Source organism: Mobula birostris, chromosome 12, assembly GCF_030028105.1.
Source record: "Mobula birostris isolate sMobBir1 chromosome 12, sMobBir1.hap1, whole genome shotgun sequence".
NCBI lineage: Eukaryota > Metazoa > Chordata > Chondrichthyes > Myliobatiformes > Myliobatidae > Mobula > Mobula birostris.
In genome coordinates, this window is record NC_092381.1 from 92,259,869 (window position 1) to 92,277,153 (window position 17,285).

Consider the following 17,285-nt stretch of genomic DNA (forward strand, 5'->3'; position numbering starts at 1 on the left):
CATTACTGCTATTGCTGGCACTGTAGATAATTAACCAAGCAGTTTACTCCCACTGTTCTTTATCCCTAGTCCTCAAATGTTTCCTTTCCAGAGATTCACAGCTACTCTCCAATCTACCTTCCTAATCTACACTCCAGATCTCAGCAACTATTTTATTCCCACATGTCACGTATGGTTCTTTTGACATAAATCTCTGTTCTTACACTGGTATCCCTTCTGTCACCGGCAAACAACAGACCAGAACTTTCTGCCACCAATTCCACTTGTGATTAACTTACAAAAATGTCCAAATGTATCTTGCATGGATCTTGTGATATCAGCTTACTGCTAAATATAGGCTTGATTCTCAATGGGAAAACCATCAAATGGGGAAACAAAAACTTGTACAAAATCCAAAACCAATTACCTCCTTTATTACTAAGCACCAATTCAAAATAAGAACATGTAAAAGTATTCAACGAAACACATTAACTCAGAATAAAATTAATCTTGATTCCTCACAGTTGTTCTCCTGTGTTCCACTTGAATACTGATGTTGGTCCTGGTTTAACCCAACGCACACTGACTGAGCACTTTCCCCAGAATAAGTGTTGGGTCATTCCACAATTTCCCCTTTGGTGATAGACCATAGCATAAATGAGAAAATACTAATGAAGATAGGCCATCAAATGTGGAACATCCATGTTTCTATCCTTACTATGATAACTCACACATGGAACTGCCAGCATTTACCCATAAAATCCAACCCAATTTCTCCTTAATTCAAACTCTCAAGCCTTTGAACACATCTATCAAACTTGTGCATACTAAAGGTGATCCTTTCTTTGGTTTCTTGGAATGGTTCTGGCATATCTCCTCTTTGGCTTTAATCTAGACACAGTGCAGTCTTTTGGACACAACATTAAATTCTACAACTCCAGGTAAACTGATTCCTGTCTGCCTCATCTGTCCATCCGTGATATTGGCTCAGATTGTTCTTTTTCCTATTTCTCTGGGAGAGGAGTACGTGACCACTCTAACTTGCTAGGCATTAACATTCTGCTCTACATTTCACAACTCCTACGTTCTTTTAACTATGTTCTCAATCTCTTCTACAGCCCTTCCAAAACTTAAAGGTTACTCCTAAACTGTGGCTCCCAAAATCAAATGTAAAAAATCCAACATCACACACACTCAGTGCCTCAAATAAAACGTTGAGCCACCTAAGCATAAGTGAGGCTGCTGACATCTGATTCTGAAATTCACTCTCAAATTTAAGCACCACTGGCCAGTAAGACAGTGTGAACTACAGTTTGTACTTTGAAGATAGCTAACCAAAAGACAAACACTGTGAAACAAATTACCTTTTGGTGCCAGAAGCAACAGGCTTTTTCCTTATGGTCCAACATCAGAATCCTGATCTTTCAGTCACCCTCTGCACTTAACCAATCCTAAAGGCTCCCACAGAAAACCAGCACAGCTAGTAGGGTTCATTCCTGACCTTGGATACTGTCTGTGTGGAGCTTGTATGTTCTCTTTGTGAATGGATGGGTTTCATTGTGGTGCTCAGGTTTCCCCCATATTCCGAAAATATACAGGTTTGTTGGTTGATTGATCACCGTCAGTTACCTCTAGCATGATAGGTGACTGGTAGAATTTGGAAAGACCTGATGGGAAAGCAGGGAGAGTGAAAAATGAATCATGTAGGATAAGTAGTCGATAGTCAAAGGGCCCATTTCTGCACAGACTCTCTATGATAACCTGTGTAACTTCTTCCTTAACAGGTTAAAGTACCGAAGTGTTGATTAATTGGAAATCTACAGAAGTTTTTTCCTGCACAACTTACGTTGTCCATAACCAAAGCAACACAAAGCAAGCCCAGAAATTAGCTACAAGTGATGCTACAATAATTGGATTTACTAGAGCTTTTGCATGTTGCAAACCATCTCCTGGCATGTCATGGGAGCCTAATCAAATAAAATTTGACAGCAAGTTAGAAAACAAAATTTTAGGATAGATAAATAAAACCCAAATACGTCAACTATAAGAATGATCCTGGAAAAAGAAAATGTAGAAAAGGAAAGAAGTCTAAGGTGGGAATTGTAGAATTTAAAGCCTTGATAGCTAAAGATTTGATTAAAAGCAGATATCAATATGGAGGGGCGTTCAGAGCTATTGGACCAGAAGAAGTAAGGGATAAGGCCATGAATGTTTGAAAACATGAATGGAAATTTTATGGGGACCAAAGAAGCATTAGGCGACAGATTCAGTACAACTTTGGACAGGGTAGCAATGTTTTGTAACCCTTTAAGTGTTTGGAGAGTGGAAGATGCATGGTGATCAGCAACGCATCACAACAATCAAACCAACCTTGAAAGAGAACTTCAGCAGCTAGCGAGCTGGCAAAGATTGAGATGGGCTGCTTTATGGCAGTGGTACTAACCAAAATCAGTGGCAGGGAGTTAATCTCAGAGTTAAGATATATGAACAAGATTGAACAGTCTGGTTCAGCCTATAGTGACAATGAAGAACATGGAGCTGATGTCTGAAGAATGGAGTTGAAAATAGTTTTGGGATGATAAGTGGGAAAATTCTGATAAAATGAGATGAGAAACAAAGAGATAATGTGGGGCCTAGAAGGGAAGTCAATACTGCTGATTCTCTGGCTACACACTGGATCAATAAAAATAGAAATGTTAGCGGAGTCAACCCATTGAAAATATTGACAAAGGCACAAGTTGAAGGGAATGCCAAAGGTGAAACCTCAGAAAATGATGAATTCATAGGTAAGAGGAGAGGAGGGAGTGGGGAAGACAGATGACTAGAAGATGTCGCACTGGTGTCAAATTCCCAAAATTTCTTATGCTCTTCAAAGTTAAAGAGAAGGTGGGTTCAACACAGATCCCTGCTGCAATGAAAATCACAGGTTTATCTTTGCATTTCAAGATGATCCTAGGTTAACAAACAATTGAGGTCAGCATCTGGTCATTGTTGTCCCAGATACAGAGATGAATGGCTCAACCTGCTGTGGTTCCATTTCCATTTATGTGCACCCCAGCATACATGAAATTAAAGGAGTAGAAATAGGGGTTGTAACAGGGATGGAGATTTTGAAAGACTAGGCCATCAAGAACGAAGTGGCTTACTGAGCAGGTGAACAGCAACAGAAATGTTATGGTAAACAGAAGTCATGGGATAGAGAAACAGAATTTTTACAGTCCTGGAGTAAATAAATTAACAGAGAATTTAATTCATGTTTTAACACTGAATCAAATGGTCTTGAGATGGGGCAAGAGTGGTGAGGGGTCGCAGAGTGGAAAACAAGACAAGGAAATGACAGATGACAGATGTGTTTGACACCATCAGAGAAATAAGACCACGATAAATGAAAACATCAGAGAAGTAGTTGTGAATGTATCATGAGGGTAAATAAAAGTGGAGAATGAACTAAGATGAAGTGAGATGAAAACTGAACGCCAGAGGCAGTGGAAATTGCTCAGAACAGAGGTTGGTGATAAAACCGGTGAAGCATAACTTTGGGACTTTGCTGACAGGCAGAGAGCAAAGTTTTTGAATCATAAGTGGGAACAATGGAGCAAGGTCAGACGATCAAAGAAAGAGGGGGCAAGCAGAATAGGGTATAATTATGTGATTGGGACTTTGTCATGCCACAACAGTGTAACCTGATGGGGTTAAGTCAAGGTTCTGACATCAATGTAAATATTCACAATAAATACATGGATGGCAAGAACATTTTCATAAGCCAGTGGACATTTTGGAGGGGAATACGGAGAGGAATAGTTGTACATGATGCACTGACAGAGTCCACAGGAAGAGCTGAGGGATGAAATAAATGCAGCTGACCTCCAGCTCTGGGGAGAAAAACAAACAAGAGAAAACCTGCAGATGCTGGAAATCAAAGTAATACACACAAAATGCTGGAGAAACTCAGTAGGCCAGGCAGCATCTACAGGAAACAATTGATGTTTCGGACAGAGACCTTTCATCAGGACTGGAAAAAAGAGATGAGAAGCTAGAGTAAGAAGGTGGGGGGAGGGGAGGATGTACAAGGTGGCAGTTGATAGGTGAAACCGAGAGAGGGGAGGATGAAATAAAGAGCTGCAAAGTCGATTAGTGAGAGATACAGGGCTGGAGAAGGGGGTATCTGATAGAGGTTAGAAGCCCATAGAAGAAAGGGAAGGGAGAGGAACTCCAGAAGGAGGTGCTGGGAAGGTAAGGAGATAAAGTGACTGAGGGAAATGGGGAATGGTGAAGAAGTGGGGAGCAATTACCAAAGAGAAATCTAGGTTCATGCCGTCAGGCTGGAGGCTACCCAGATGGAATTAAGATGAAAAGGTGCTTTCCCAACGTATATGACTTTCGGCTAGGTACAGGTATCAATTATAACCGACGTTTCGATGTCAAACTACTCCACTACCTTTATCAGGAATGATGCCTGGGTATGTCTAATCCAGTGGTATTTATACCCTTGTAGTCCGTCCCTCCTGATTAGTTAGTCCTCATCCAATCAGGTTTCTGCTCTCCATCCTTGTTTACAATCGAATTCCAGTTCTTACTTAGAGTGAGAACTTCATCTTTGTTAAAATTCTTTTCCTCTAATTTTATTTCCAATGGCTTCCTTTACCAGGCAGTCTCGAAAGCCATTGGTGCAGCACAGTATTTTGTGCCATTGAAGTCAATCCAAAGGCCACTGCGAATGGAAGGTTCTGCTACCGCTGATTTCCCCTGGAACTAGAATTTGATTGTAAAAAAGTTGGGAGAGCAGAAACCTGATTGAATGAAAACTAACCAATCAGGAGGGACGGACTACCAGAGTGTAAATAGCACTGGACTAGACATGCCCAGGAATCCTCCCTGATGAAGATGGCAGAATTTCTCATCGAAATGTCAGTTATAATTGAAACCTGTATCTGGCTAGAAGATCGAGAAGAGTTTATTCAGAATATAAGGTGTTGCTCCAACCTGAGTTTGCTCTCATTACGGCAGTAGAGACCATGGACTGACATGTCGGAATGGGAATGGGAAAAAGAATTAAAATGGGTAGACACTGGGAAATCCTGCTTTATCTAGCGGACCGAGCATAGGTGCTCTGCAAAGCGGTCTCTCAATCTACATCGGGTCTCACCAATATACAGGAGGCCACACAGGGAACACCAGATACAGTAGATAACCCCAACAGACTCACAGGTAAAGTGTCCCCTCATCTGGAAGGACTGCTTGGGGACCTGAACGATCCCTGAAGAAAGTGGGGGGGAGATGTGCCTGGTGGTGGGATCCCGTTGAAGATAGTCGTAGTTGCAGAGAATTACGTGTTGGATCCCATTGGAAATGGTGGAAGTTATGGAAAATTACATGCTGGATCCCTCCTTCACTGTCTATGCAACCCTCACTGGCATCTCTTCCATTTCACACATGTCTGCCCTCACCCCATCAACCCACCACCCCACCACCCCATCAGGGATAGGGTTCCTCTTGTCCTCACCTACCCACCCAGTAGTCTCCAGTCACAAGACCCAGTAGCAGGCAATGCATATTGGAAACAAACATCCTTACACTTAATTGCCAGTGATTGTCAAACTACAAACCCCTTGGACAATTAAAGTAATAAAGACCAGCACAGATATATGTAAATTGTGCTTTGGAAAATGTGGTACATGAAGTACCTTAGTAATTCTTTAAATGATTTTTCAAGTGATATTATGTGGTCAAGCCCCATAGTTAGAATCTTGCCTTTGTTTTTTTAATACTAATCAACACAGCTGCAAAGCAGCTTTAAAAGCTAAAGAAGAAATAAATCAAGTGTTTCAGTCCTAAATATTACCACACTCTTATCAACAATGCATACCCCAAAACAAAACTGTACTTTTACTAATGAAAACCAGAAGGAATTGGCCCAGTTCAGTAGATTTCCCACATAATATGTTCCTGGGCTCATTGACAAAGGAAGGTCCTAAGTTCTGTTCCAGATACAAAAATTAAATGGTAACAAGGGAGCTGCAACTACCTCACTTATGTAACCACAAAATACAGCAGAAGATAAGGAAACAACTTTCAAATCAGAGTAATAGATCACATATATTATATAATGAAGCAATTGAGAACATATTTGTGGGCTACAAGGACTGGGAAGTGTTTTGTCAACTTAATTAACCCAGAGAGATAATGAAGAACACAAGAGATACTGCAGATGCTGGAAATCCAGAATGACACACACAAAATGCTGGAGGAACTCAGCAGCTCAGACAACATCTATGGAAATGTATAAACAGTTGACGTATCAGGTTTATGCCGCCTGACCTGCTGAGATAATGAAGACATAACCCCGGGACATTTTATGGAAGCTGGTACTCTTACCTCTCCATGGGTGCCCCAATTGGTATAAACCTCAAGCTGAAAAATATTGATTTTGAAGTTCCATCCTGCTGCTCCTGGTAAAGATCAGAGTTGCTGGAGCAATTTATTGATCTTGCATGTACTTCAACATTTTGAGATTAGAAAAGGAGTTATCTAAGTTCTAATCATTGTCAAAAATCTTTGTTAGATATGGCTCACATTGACGTCAAACATGAATAGAAAATGTTTAGAGAGATCTGGAGCAAATACATCCAAATAGATGAGTTTTAATGGACATGGATGAGTGGAGCCATGCTGCATTACTCTACCTCTTTGAGAGTATTCTGCTCTAAAGTCAATGCAGCACAAATAGCCTATCCATAGTGTCTAGTGAATGCACAAAGCATTTGTGTTTGGTTGGGAAAAGAAAGGGACAAATTAAGAGCTAAGAAAATAACTTTCGACATTACTGTGGTGCTGTTTACCAGTTATTGACTGCATATTCAGTGCTACCTTATTTTGTTCTAATCTGGAAGATCTGGATTCCTCCATTGGTATTTACACTACTCACTGTTTCTACTGACTCTTTCTTATTCCTTTCCCAACTTTCTGCTGTTATTTACTCTCTGTTCAATGCCTGGTGTAACCAGCATGTTGAAACTGGAGACCCTGACCCAAAATGTTGACTGTTGATTAACTTCTATTGATACTGCTTGACCCGCTGACTTCCTCCAGCACTTTGTGGTGTTGCTCTGGATTTTCCCAGCATCTGCAGAACCTCCTGTGTTTCTAATTTTCCTCAACCTTAGTGTATGCCATGGAGATGAATTAAAACTAGAAAATGCCCTACAATAATGAGGAAAGTAAACATATACCAATTGATTCTCTTCCCTCCCACTCTCAGCATCACTCTTCTCAATTTTTCACTATCACCACCTTCTCTCCACATTTGTGAACTGATCACTGAAACAGCCTGGTGAAGTGGAGGGGTTTCAGAAACTGTAAATGACAATATTTCTGTTGAGAGCAATAAATAATCCCAATTTACTTCTTGAAGTGCATCAACCCATTGAAAATTTCTTTGACTGGATGAGAAATGCATCAAATAGATCTGGGTGTGTTGGTGCAGATAGAATGGTAATGGTTGGCGAATAACCCTGTCATTCTGATTTCAAGCACACTCTGCTGAGATTCCCTATGATCGTTTTTCACATACATCATTTATAAATATAGTAATAAACCCCGATAATCCAACACCCAATAGCTCAGAATACATGACAGCCCAACATTTGGCTCATCTGTTAGTCGAGAGTATTAGACAGGGATCTGGAATGCGAGCTAGGGCCGGGGTTTTGAACATTAGCGTCAGAATTTTCCAGGATCCAGGGTGCTTAAATATTTCCTGCTCCCTGTAAGCTCATGGGGTTCACTGGAAATGTATTATACTACTATGCAACCTGTACAAAAAGTGAAATAAAAATATATATTGGAGGGTAGCATCCAATTATCCAGAAAATCTACCCATCCAGTACCAAAGTCCTGAGCCTACTAGATTGACTCTTTGTAACTTCCCTCCACTCACTGGTTGCAACATGCATTGGGACACTCTGAGACTGTAAAAAGAAAGGAATAAACTGTAAATCTTTCTTTTCAACGACTAGCAATTCCCTCTCCACTTGGCTTCTAATCAATTGAATAGATAGATTCATCAAGAGTTTTCATGCTTATTACAGAGAAGGAATATAAATAATAAGAAATCAATCAATTCCATTTCCAGTAGTCCCCAATGCAGAACATCCAGGCTCTCAGTCCCAATCTTATTTTAAGATGTGGGAACATCTTCAATCTGCCTGTGAGACCTTTTTGTTCACTCATAAAAAGTCAACTGTTCAAGCAAACAGGCAGTTCATAAATGCATAGACATACTTGTGACACATAATGTGAGCAGATCAACTCTCACTCTCACTCCAAGCAACTTTCTCTATGACAATCCCACCATATTACACCACACCCAATCAGTAAGCTACAACTGCAGTGGTCCCCAAAAGTAATTTATTACAACAGTCATACTGATACTGTACTTCAAGAAGACTACTACTTTCCCGGTAACTAGGAAAAAGAAGATAACATGCCTAAAAAACTACCACCAGTGGCTCTGACACCTCTCATCAATGAAATGCTTTGAGAGACTGGTAACTGTATGCATTAACTCTAGCCTTCCTGACAAGCTTAACCCACTGCTTTTCGCCTACACAGAGACAGGTTTACAGCAGACGCCATCTCCCTGGCTCTACACTCATCACTGAAGTATCTGGACAGTAAAGGCACCCACGTCAGACTACTGTTTATTAACTACAGCACTGCCTTAGCAAACTCATCAGCAAATTCCAGACCCTGGAAGTCAATGCCTCCCTCTGAAACTGGATCCTTGACTTTTGGACCAACAGACTGCAATCAGTGAGGATAGGCAGCAACACCCCCACCACAATTACTCTAAACACTAGTGTTCCACAAAGGTGCATCCTCACCATCCATTGTATTCCTGTACATTTATAACTGAGTGGCCAGATTCTGCTCTAACTTCATCTAAATACCACTGCAGTGGGCCGTATCTCAAATGATGATGGGTCAGAGTATAAGGAGATAGAGAGCTTAGCAACATTGTGTCATAAAAACAACCCTTCCCTCAACGTCAGCAAAACAAAAGAGCTGGTAATTGACTTCAGGAAGGGGGCTATGGACATGCTCTTGTCTACATAAGCAGTGTTGAGTTTGAGTGGATTGAGAGTTTCTAGTTCCTAGGAGCGAACATCACCATTAGCCTGTCCTGGTCCAATCGCATAGATATCACTGCCAGGAAAGCTCATAAATGCTTCTTCTTCTTCTTCTTCAGGAGGTGAAAGAAATTTGGCATGGTCCCATTGACCCTCACCAATTTTTATCGACGCAACACAGAAAGTATCCTCAGGATAGATCATAGCTTGGTACTGCAATTGTTCTGCATGCAACCACCAGAAGCTGCAGAGCAGCAGACACCGCTCAGCATGTCACAGGAACCAGCCTGCCCTCTTCACTGCATCAGGAAAGCAGCCAAAGATGCCACCCACCCTAGGCATTCTCTCTTCTCCCCTTTTCCATCGAGCAGAAGATACAAAAGCCTGAAAACGTACCACAGGCACAAGGACAGCTTCTACCCTACTGTTATGAGAATATTAAATAAAATATTTCCCTAGTACGATAAGTGAAACTCTTGACCTCACAACCTACCTTATCATCTTGGATGTAACTGTTTACCTGTGCACCACTTTCACTGTCGCTGTTACACTTTATTCTGCATTGCTATTGTTTTACCTTGTTCTAGCTCAATCTACTGTGTAATTTGATCTGCATGAACAGTATGCAAGATAAGCTTTTCACTGTATCTTAGTACATCTGACAGTAATAACCAATTCCATTTCTCTGCAGCACATGAGCCACTAAGTTCTCACAGCTTTACCCCAGGTCAACAACAAACCCACCCCTCCCCCAACCTCCACAGTAACCAAGTATCACCAATCATCTCCCTGAGGATGTACCCCACTACCCCGGTAGTATATCACCAACCCGGGCAATATTCTGCCTACAACCAAACCCTTCATCACCTTCCCATCACCAACTCCCTCATTAGCCCCAATATCAAACCTCAATGAAAACCTTAAGGCCAACCCAACTGTACCTACCTATGACTATTATTTTGCATCAGTCATCACACTACAAACCCACGAATCATCCTTCATTATCAACCCACCCTGGAATAGTCCAACTACCAAACCAATTCCACCCCACCACAGCACCCTCTTACTATCCGCCCAGCACTGCACACTCCAACAACCTAAAAACCACAACCCACCACTCCTATATTACTAGCCCTCTACAATACCCCCCTACCTCTCTGACCTACTTCATTATCAACCCACCCTGGAATAGTCCAACTACCAAACCACTTCCAGCCCACCACAGCACCCTCTTACTATACTCCCAGCATTACCAATGTACCATAGCACCCTTTGATCATCAGCTTCTTTTAACATGCCCACATTGTCAAGCCCCCACCATGGTGCCTATCAATGCAAACCCTCCACAGCAACCTCCTCATGCCACCCAATCATAATGTCTCCTTCTAGCCACCCTAACTTAGCATGTTGCTGCACTTTGCCTCCCTCTCCTCTCCAACCCAGGAACAATTTATCTATTCTCCCATAAATAGAATCTATATATTCTACCCCAGCCACTCCAGGTGGTAACAAGTTGCAATTTCTCTCCACTGAATGTTCTGACCAGCATTGATATGCACACCTATGTTGTGCTGTGTGGATTTAGAAGTAGCTGCCAAAGGGAAACCTCCCCACAAGGTTGTTACATCATGTAAGATTAAAGAATTATTTACACACATTGTCAGAACTTACTCACCATTTACTGACCATTGTTACCTGTCCAGGGCAAATGGCTTCATTTAAACAATAAGTGGCATTGCTACAGATGCAGTGAGTGTATATTACCTCTATAATCCATTCTCTAATCTATTGCAGTTTTTGATTTTAAAGGTTTAATTCTCTCCCCGATACTTACCTTTTGTAAGCAATTGACATGTAAGTTAATCATTCAGCACAGACCAAAACTTCTTAATAAGTACCCATAACTAAGTACTTCTTCATAATATTATCTTGTGATGTACAAGGAAGCATGTATTAAGGACATTATTTTCAGCAAATCTCAAATTTAAGATGGTTTTGGGCAGCATGGAATCACAGTTTCAGCACCTTATACCTGATGGCTTGGGAAAATTGCTTCCTCCCATGGCTGAATTCTGAGCTTATGGCTGAGGTTATTAGTTATAAGTGCACAGTTGATTACTCTAGGTCTTACACAGAGACTTACCTTTCATAAAGCATCCCACTGATTGGTGGCAGCCAGTGAATAGTTACAGAGTCCAGAGTCTGTCCGATCACTTCTGGAGCAACTGAAATGGGTGCAGGTTTTTTAGAATACATCCAGCCTTGATACACCAGCTCTATGTAACAATGCATACGGGCCACTTGGTTTGGTGTGAAATTATTAGTGCAGCTATCATCTGTAGAAGGAAAGGAAGAAAGATGGGCATGTTTTTATTTAGGAGATCATTGTCACTTCAATCAAAATAAAAGATTCACAAAACCTTAAACAGAAATGATATCTGGAAATGACTCAGCCTGCTTCAAAAACAAAATTCTGTTCATCATTTGGAGTAGAGATTTGGATAATGTTTGGTCTTTCCCTGAATTATGGTGCACTCTCAACCATCTCATGCTCCAAAGCTCCCCTAACACAAATCAGTTCTTCAGAAATCAAGCCTTAGAGTTCAACAGCCCAGTTTGGATGATTGATTATAGAACATCTTACAGAACCTGGTAACATTATACCCTTCTTTGATGACAATACACTTAAAACAAAAAAAAAGTAGACTTGTGAGCCATACCAAGGGATTTAAGTCTGGTTTCCATATTAATCCACACATATATGAATTGTCCTCTTTTTCCAATAGTAATCTATTATTTAGCAGGCTTAGCTCTCTGCTCTGCTCTCTCTTCATACATGACTGTGTGGCTAAATTTAGTTACAATTCCACATATAATTTTGCTGACAATACCATTGTTGTTGGTGGTGATGAGACAGAGTACAGGAGAGAGATAGAACATCTGGTTGAGTGGTGCTGCAACAACCTCTCGCACAACATCCATAACTCCAAAGAGCCGATAGTTGACTTCAAAGAGAGGGTTCGGTGGTGTAGCAGCTTTAAATTCCTGGGCATTAACGTATCAGATAACCTGTCTGGAGCCAAACATGTACAGGTAATGACAGGGAAAGCATGCCAACATCTTTACTCTCTTAGAAGGTTAAAGAGATTTGACACTTCGGTGAACACTTTACCAAACATCTACAGAGGTACTGCTGAAAGTATTCTGAGTCATTGCATCATGGTCTAGTACGGCAATAAGAATGCACAGGAACGCTAGAAGCTGCAGAGAATAGTGGACTCAACCCAAAACATCATGGGCACATTCTTCCTCATATCAATAGTATTTATGTGAGATGCTACCTTAAGAACTCAACATATATCATCCAAGGGCCTCACCATGTGGCCATACCATCTTCTCACAGCTACCATTGGGGGGGGGGGGGAGGTACAGAAACCTTAAGGCAACCACTGATTTAAGAACAGCTACTTCCCTTCAACTATTCAGCTTGTGAACCAGTGGGCACAGCCCTAACCATTACATTACAGCAACACAATGACCACATTGATCACTTTACACTAAAATTGACTATTTTTTGTTCTAATTGTGTTCTTTCTTGTAAAGATTGTGTAAAATTTATGTGTAATTTATGATTCGCTTGTGAATGCTGCTTATCTGGTAACATGTCTGGGACGCTGCTGCAAGTTTTTCCATTGTACCTATGTATGTATACGGTACATATATTTTTGCATATGACACCAAATTAGACTTTGATTTTGAATATTCTGATGTCACTTTCACTAAATATGATCAATCACTCTGGCCTCTGTCTGGTCAAAGTTATACCTGATAAACTATATTTCCAGAAAATGGAATCCCAGAACAAAAAGTGAGAGGGGCGTTTTGGGACTTTCAGTGGAGCTTAAGATTGCGTGAGACTTTATGGGGTGAGTCGGTGCAGGATTTAAAAAGTGAGTGGGGCTTGTCAGGATCTTGATATTGTTTGGGTTATAAGGCCAATATAAAGAGGATAAGTTTAAGCGAAGCAGCCATTGTGGGAGTGGCCAGAGCGTGAGTGGGCCAGCGTAAGAGTGTAGAACTCAGATTTTGGCCCAAAAGTCTTCGGGAGAATAGGTGGAGGCTAAAGTAAACTTCTGGTAAGTTTCTTTCTCATTGCACTGTTAGAGCATTGAGAATGAGAGTCAGAACAATGGAGAGTTCCTCTTGCGGAATGTGGGAAGACAGGGAAACTTACACCTGAAAGCAGCTACAGCTTCTTACTGACAGCATTAGGGAACTGGAACTGGAACTGGAGCTGAATGAACTCTGGATCTCTGGGCCAACAACACTCATAGAGAATGAGCAAGAGATTGTTGTGACTGTATCAGGTGTTAGGAGTTAGCATAGTTTTATTTTATGAATTATTTTCTGAGCTAAAGTGAGCAAATTATTTGAGAAAGCAATGTACTGGTATGATGATCAGACCAGTATACACACAGAAAAAGGGTTGTGGAGAAGAAGAATTCTACTTCATGGAGGATCATCACTAGTTTTGGGATGGAAAGAAAATTTCCCACTGTGTCAGACTGTACGTGAAAGAAACTAGGCAAGAATTCTGGCAGAAAGGACAAAAATGATTGTCACAGAAATATTAAGCAAATAATTCATTGGAAAGGTTCAGTGGAGAAAATGTATCAATAATGGGTCAAAGGCCTTCATCTATCCTGTAATAAATGTATCGTTTTATGAATGTTTGTAAAAGAAGTGAAGTTGAGGAGGGAATGGTGAAAGAGTAAAGTAACAGTCAGATCTGCTGCCTTTGTACCACCAGTGGGGGAGGAGTAATTAAGGTGTTATGTTAGCCAGAAATAAGAAAGAAATTCTGTAGATGCTGGAAGGCCAAAGCAACATACAGAAAATGCTGGAGGAACTCAGCAGTCAGGGCACATGCATGGAAATGAACAAAGAGTCAATGTTTCAGGCTAAGACCCTTCTTCAGGACTGAGAAGGAAGGGGGAAGATGCCAGAATAAAAAAAGGTGGGGCAGGGAAGGAGGACTAGCTAGAAGGTGAAAGGTGAAGCTCGGTGGGTGGGAAAAGTAAAGGGCTGGAAATGAAGGAATGTGATTGGAGAGGAGAGTGGACCATAGGAAGGAGGGAAGGAGGAGGAGAATCAGGGCTGGAGATAGGCAGGTGAGAAGAGGCAAGAGGCTACAGTGGGGAATAGAAGAGGAGGGGAGGGGAAAATGCTGGATGGAGAAACAAATAAAAAATGCATATTTAATGCAAATGTTTGTACATTGGAGCACAAGAATCGTTAAGGCTGTGTGATCAAAGTAAGCATCTTTGAAGAATAAGGTACAAGTTGAATGAATTTTAGGTGTAACTGAAACATGTATTTGAATCTGTTGAATAAAAGGCGAATCAATGGATAAGGGGGCAGTAATGAAATTGGCAGCAAGATAGATTGACCATGATCTTGATGAAGTGAGGGAGTGGCCTTGATGAGACAGGTGGTCTACTCCTGACTAATCCTGATACCCTAGACGAGTATGAAATTGTGGTACAGTTAGAAAACTGCAAAAAATGGGAATGGAAACAACAATTTAAACTGTCAGGGTTCACAGTGAAATACATTATTTCTCAGTAACATGAATAAAGCAAAATAAAAATGTGCTGGGATATTATTTGGAGTTACAGTACTGTGCAAAAGTCTTAGGCACATATATATACACCTAGGAAGGCTATGACTTTTACACAGTATTGTAACTTCAAATAAGTACTGGTTAAAATAGGAAGGTGGTTGGGAAACAGAAATAAGAGTACTCGGCTTTGTATTAGCTCAGTAGTGTTAAGTGTTATTTGGTAAATGGAAAAACAATATTCAGTATTGTGCAAAAGTTTTAGCTATATATATACATGGCTAAGACTTTTGCACAGTACTGTACATACTCTAATCTGGAAACTGCTGTACTGTACTGGTGCTGTCAAAATCCACAGAGTATTAGATTTTTGGAGATTTGGAGTATTTTTTATTTAGAGATATAGGGCAAAACAGGCCCTTCTGGCCTAATAAGCCGTGCCACCCAGCAACCCACCTATTTAACCCCAGTCAACTTACAATGACCAACTAACCTAAAGAATATTTAGAGATTTATTCAATTCTACTCTGCTAGATTCGGAGTGCAGTTTGGTCTCTTCATGGCATCTAGGGCTGATAGAGTTTTGTATAGAATAAAGCTCTCGTAACTCCATCTTATTTCTCTCCATGGTAATTTTATCTGTCTTGTTCCATGGCAGCTCTTGCCTTTTATGATGTAAGCCCGAGTGATTTTTCATGGCTTTATGTATCCTAATAATGGTTCCATTTTCACTTGATATTTGGATACCTTCTCCAAATGTATTTAGCACATCATGCACTGCTGAATAACTGGCTCAGATTAATGTTTGTCAAGGACCAGCCATAGTATCAGATTTTTATATGTGGTGCACTTATGCCAATGAGGTGAATAATTGGTTTTATTCATGCATCATAATATCTAATACTAGGCCTTACATTCCTATGATCTGAGACACAATTAACAGATCGCAGATAGAGTTATGAGTATTACCAAAGACTAGACTGCTTCTATATCACAGGGATAGATAATATCTAACAGTCTAACATTAGCCAGAGGCTCAAACTAGAACCAGGCCAACTTGTAAAGTTCCACTGGTGAAACAGTCTGTCGTCTCTCAAAATCCTATATCTGACCGAGCTAAACAAAATTACAAGAGTAATGGACAGACAGTAACTTCTCCCCGTAGCATAGTTGTCAATGACCAAAGGGCAGGAGCTTATGGTGAGGGGCAGGAAATTTAGAGCAGATTATAAATCTTGGAACCTACTTCCTGAGAAAGTGGTGAAGGCAGGTCCTCTCCAATCATTTCAGAAGTAAGAATGCTTTTTGAGAAGCTATGGCTTAGAGGGCCTCAGGCAATGCTCCAAAAAAATAGGATTAGTAGGTACTTGATTATCTGCATGGACGTGCTGCAGTTAAGGGCCTATTCCTCTATCGCACATGCACACTTAAGAAATCACAGCTGAAAAACAGGAATATGAACACTTACCCAGAAGTGATCAATCCCTTCAGAAGTGGACATGAAGAAGAAAAACTATGGTCTATCGACAAAATGATGAGGAAAAGGATTTTTCTTTACTTGATGAAGTGTTCTTTACCAAAAAACCCAAGTTGTTCTTGGAGCTTTACTGTGTCATTCTAGGAAAACATTAGTAATGTTTTCTCTATTCCCAGAATGGCATTGCTCAATGTTGGAATATGGCATCAATTTTCTACTATTAAGTAAGGCCAACATAGAATACAGGATTTTAGCCTTTTAAGCACGGTGGTAATTTACATTGGTCTGGATCCTGTTTAAAAGTTTTCTGTGATAAGAAGTATGTGTTTTTAATATATCTTCATACTGCATTACTTGCCACCTCAGCCTTGTTGATGGTCATTGCAACTGGCTGGGAGTCAGAAGACTTCAACAGTCATCTCAGAATCAGTAGTGATCACCAGGGAACCGACAGCAGATACCTGCCTCGTAAATGTATGACATGCAATTGACTTGCCAATCTAATATTTGCCTCTGGTTCAACACTATCTACACAATTCCTGGACTAATGCTGTTATGTTATAATTGTTTAAATTGTTGTTCGTGTATAATTTATATTAATTTATGCTAATGTTATAAATGTTTATGATGTATGAAATGTACTGTGAACCTGATGCAAATGACTAATTTTTATTGCTTTTATACCCTGGGTATGTATTCCTATGATAATAAATGAACCTGAATAAAGACCATTCAAATGTTCACTTTTGTTAAGCACTTCAGAAAATGAAAATATATTCTCTTAATCAATTGGTACTAAAAAGCAATAAATGTTAGACAAATTCTGAAGAGTAGGATTTTCTCAAAAATAGTATTTCAGGGAGATCACATTAGAAAGCAATGTGTAGTGGGTGGACCAATACCCCTAGGGTTCTTCTGGAACTCTCAGTTAGATGCTATAAACTGCAGCAGCATCTCAAGAATCAAATCAGTCCAAGGAAATATTACAGCAATAATCAGGCAACCCACCCAGCTCCTCTGGGAGTCGGGACTCAGCCATTATTTCTGACTCCAGACATCGGATCGGCGCGGGGAGCTCTGG

General features: G+C 40.5%; 1 protein-coding gene across 1 annotated transcript in view; it reads right to left on the bottom strand.

Moving 5' to 3' along the window:
• The window catches only part of pappa2 (pappalysin 2), a 507,671-nt gene that overhangs the window by 204,846 nt on the left and 285,540 nt on the right, over positions 1-17,285 (bottom strand). The window contains exon 5 of the mRNA XM_072274753.1: positions 11,251-11,443. Coding sequence (XP_072130854.1) covers positions 11,251-11,443 — 193 coding nt within the window. The remainder of the gene's footprint in view (positions 1-11,250; positions 11,444-17,285) is intronic.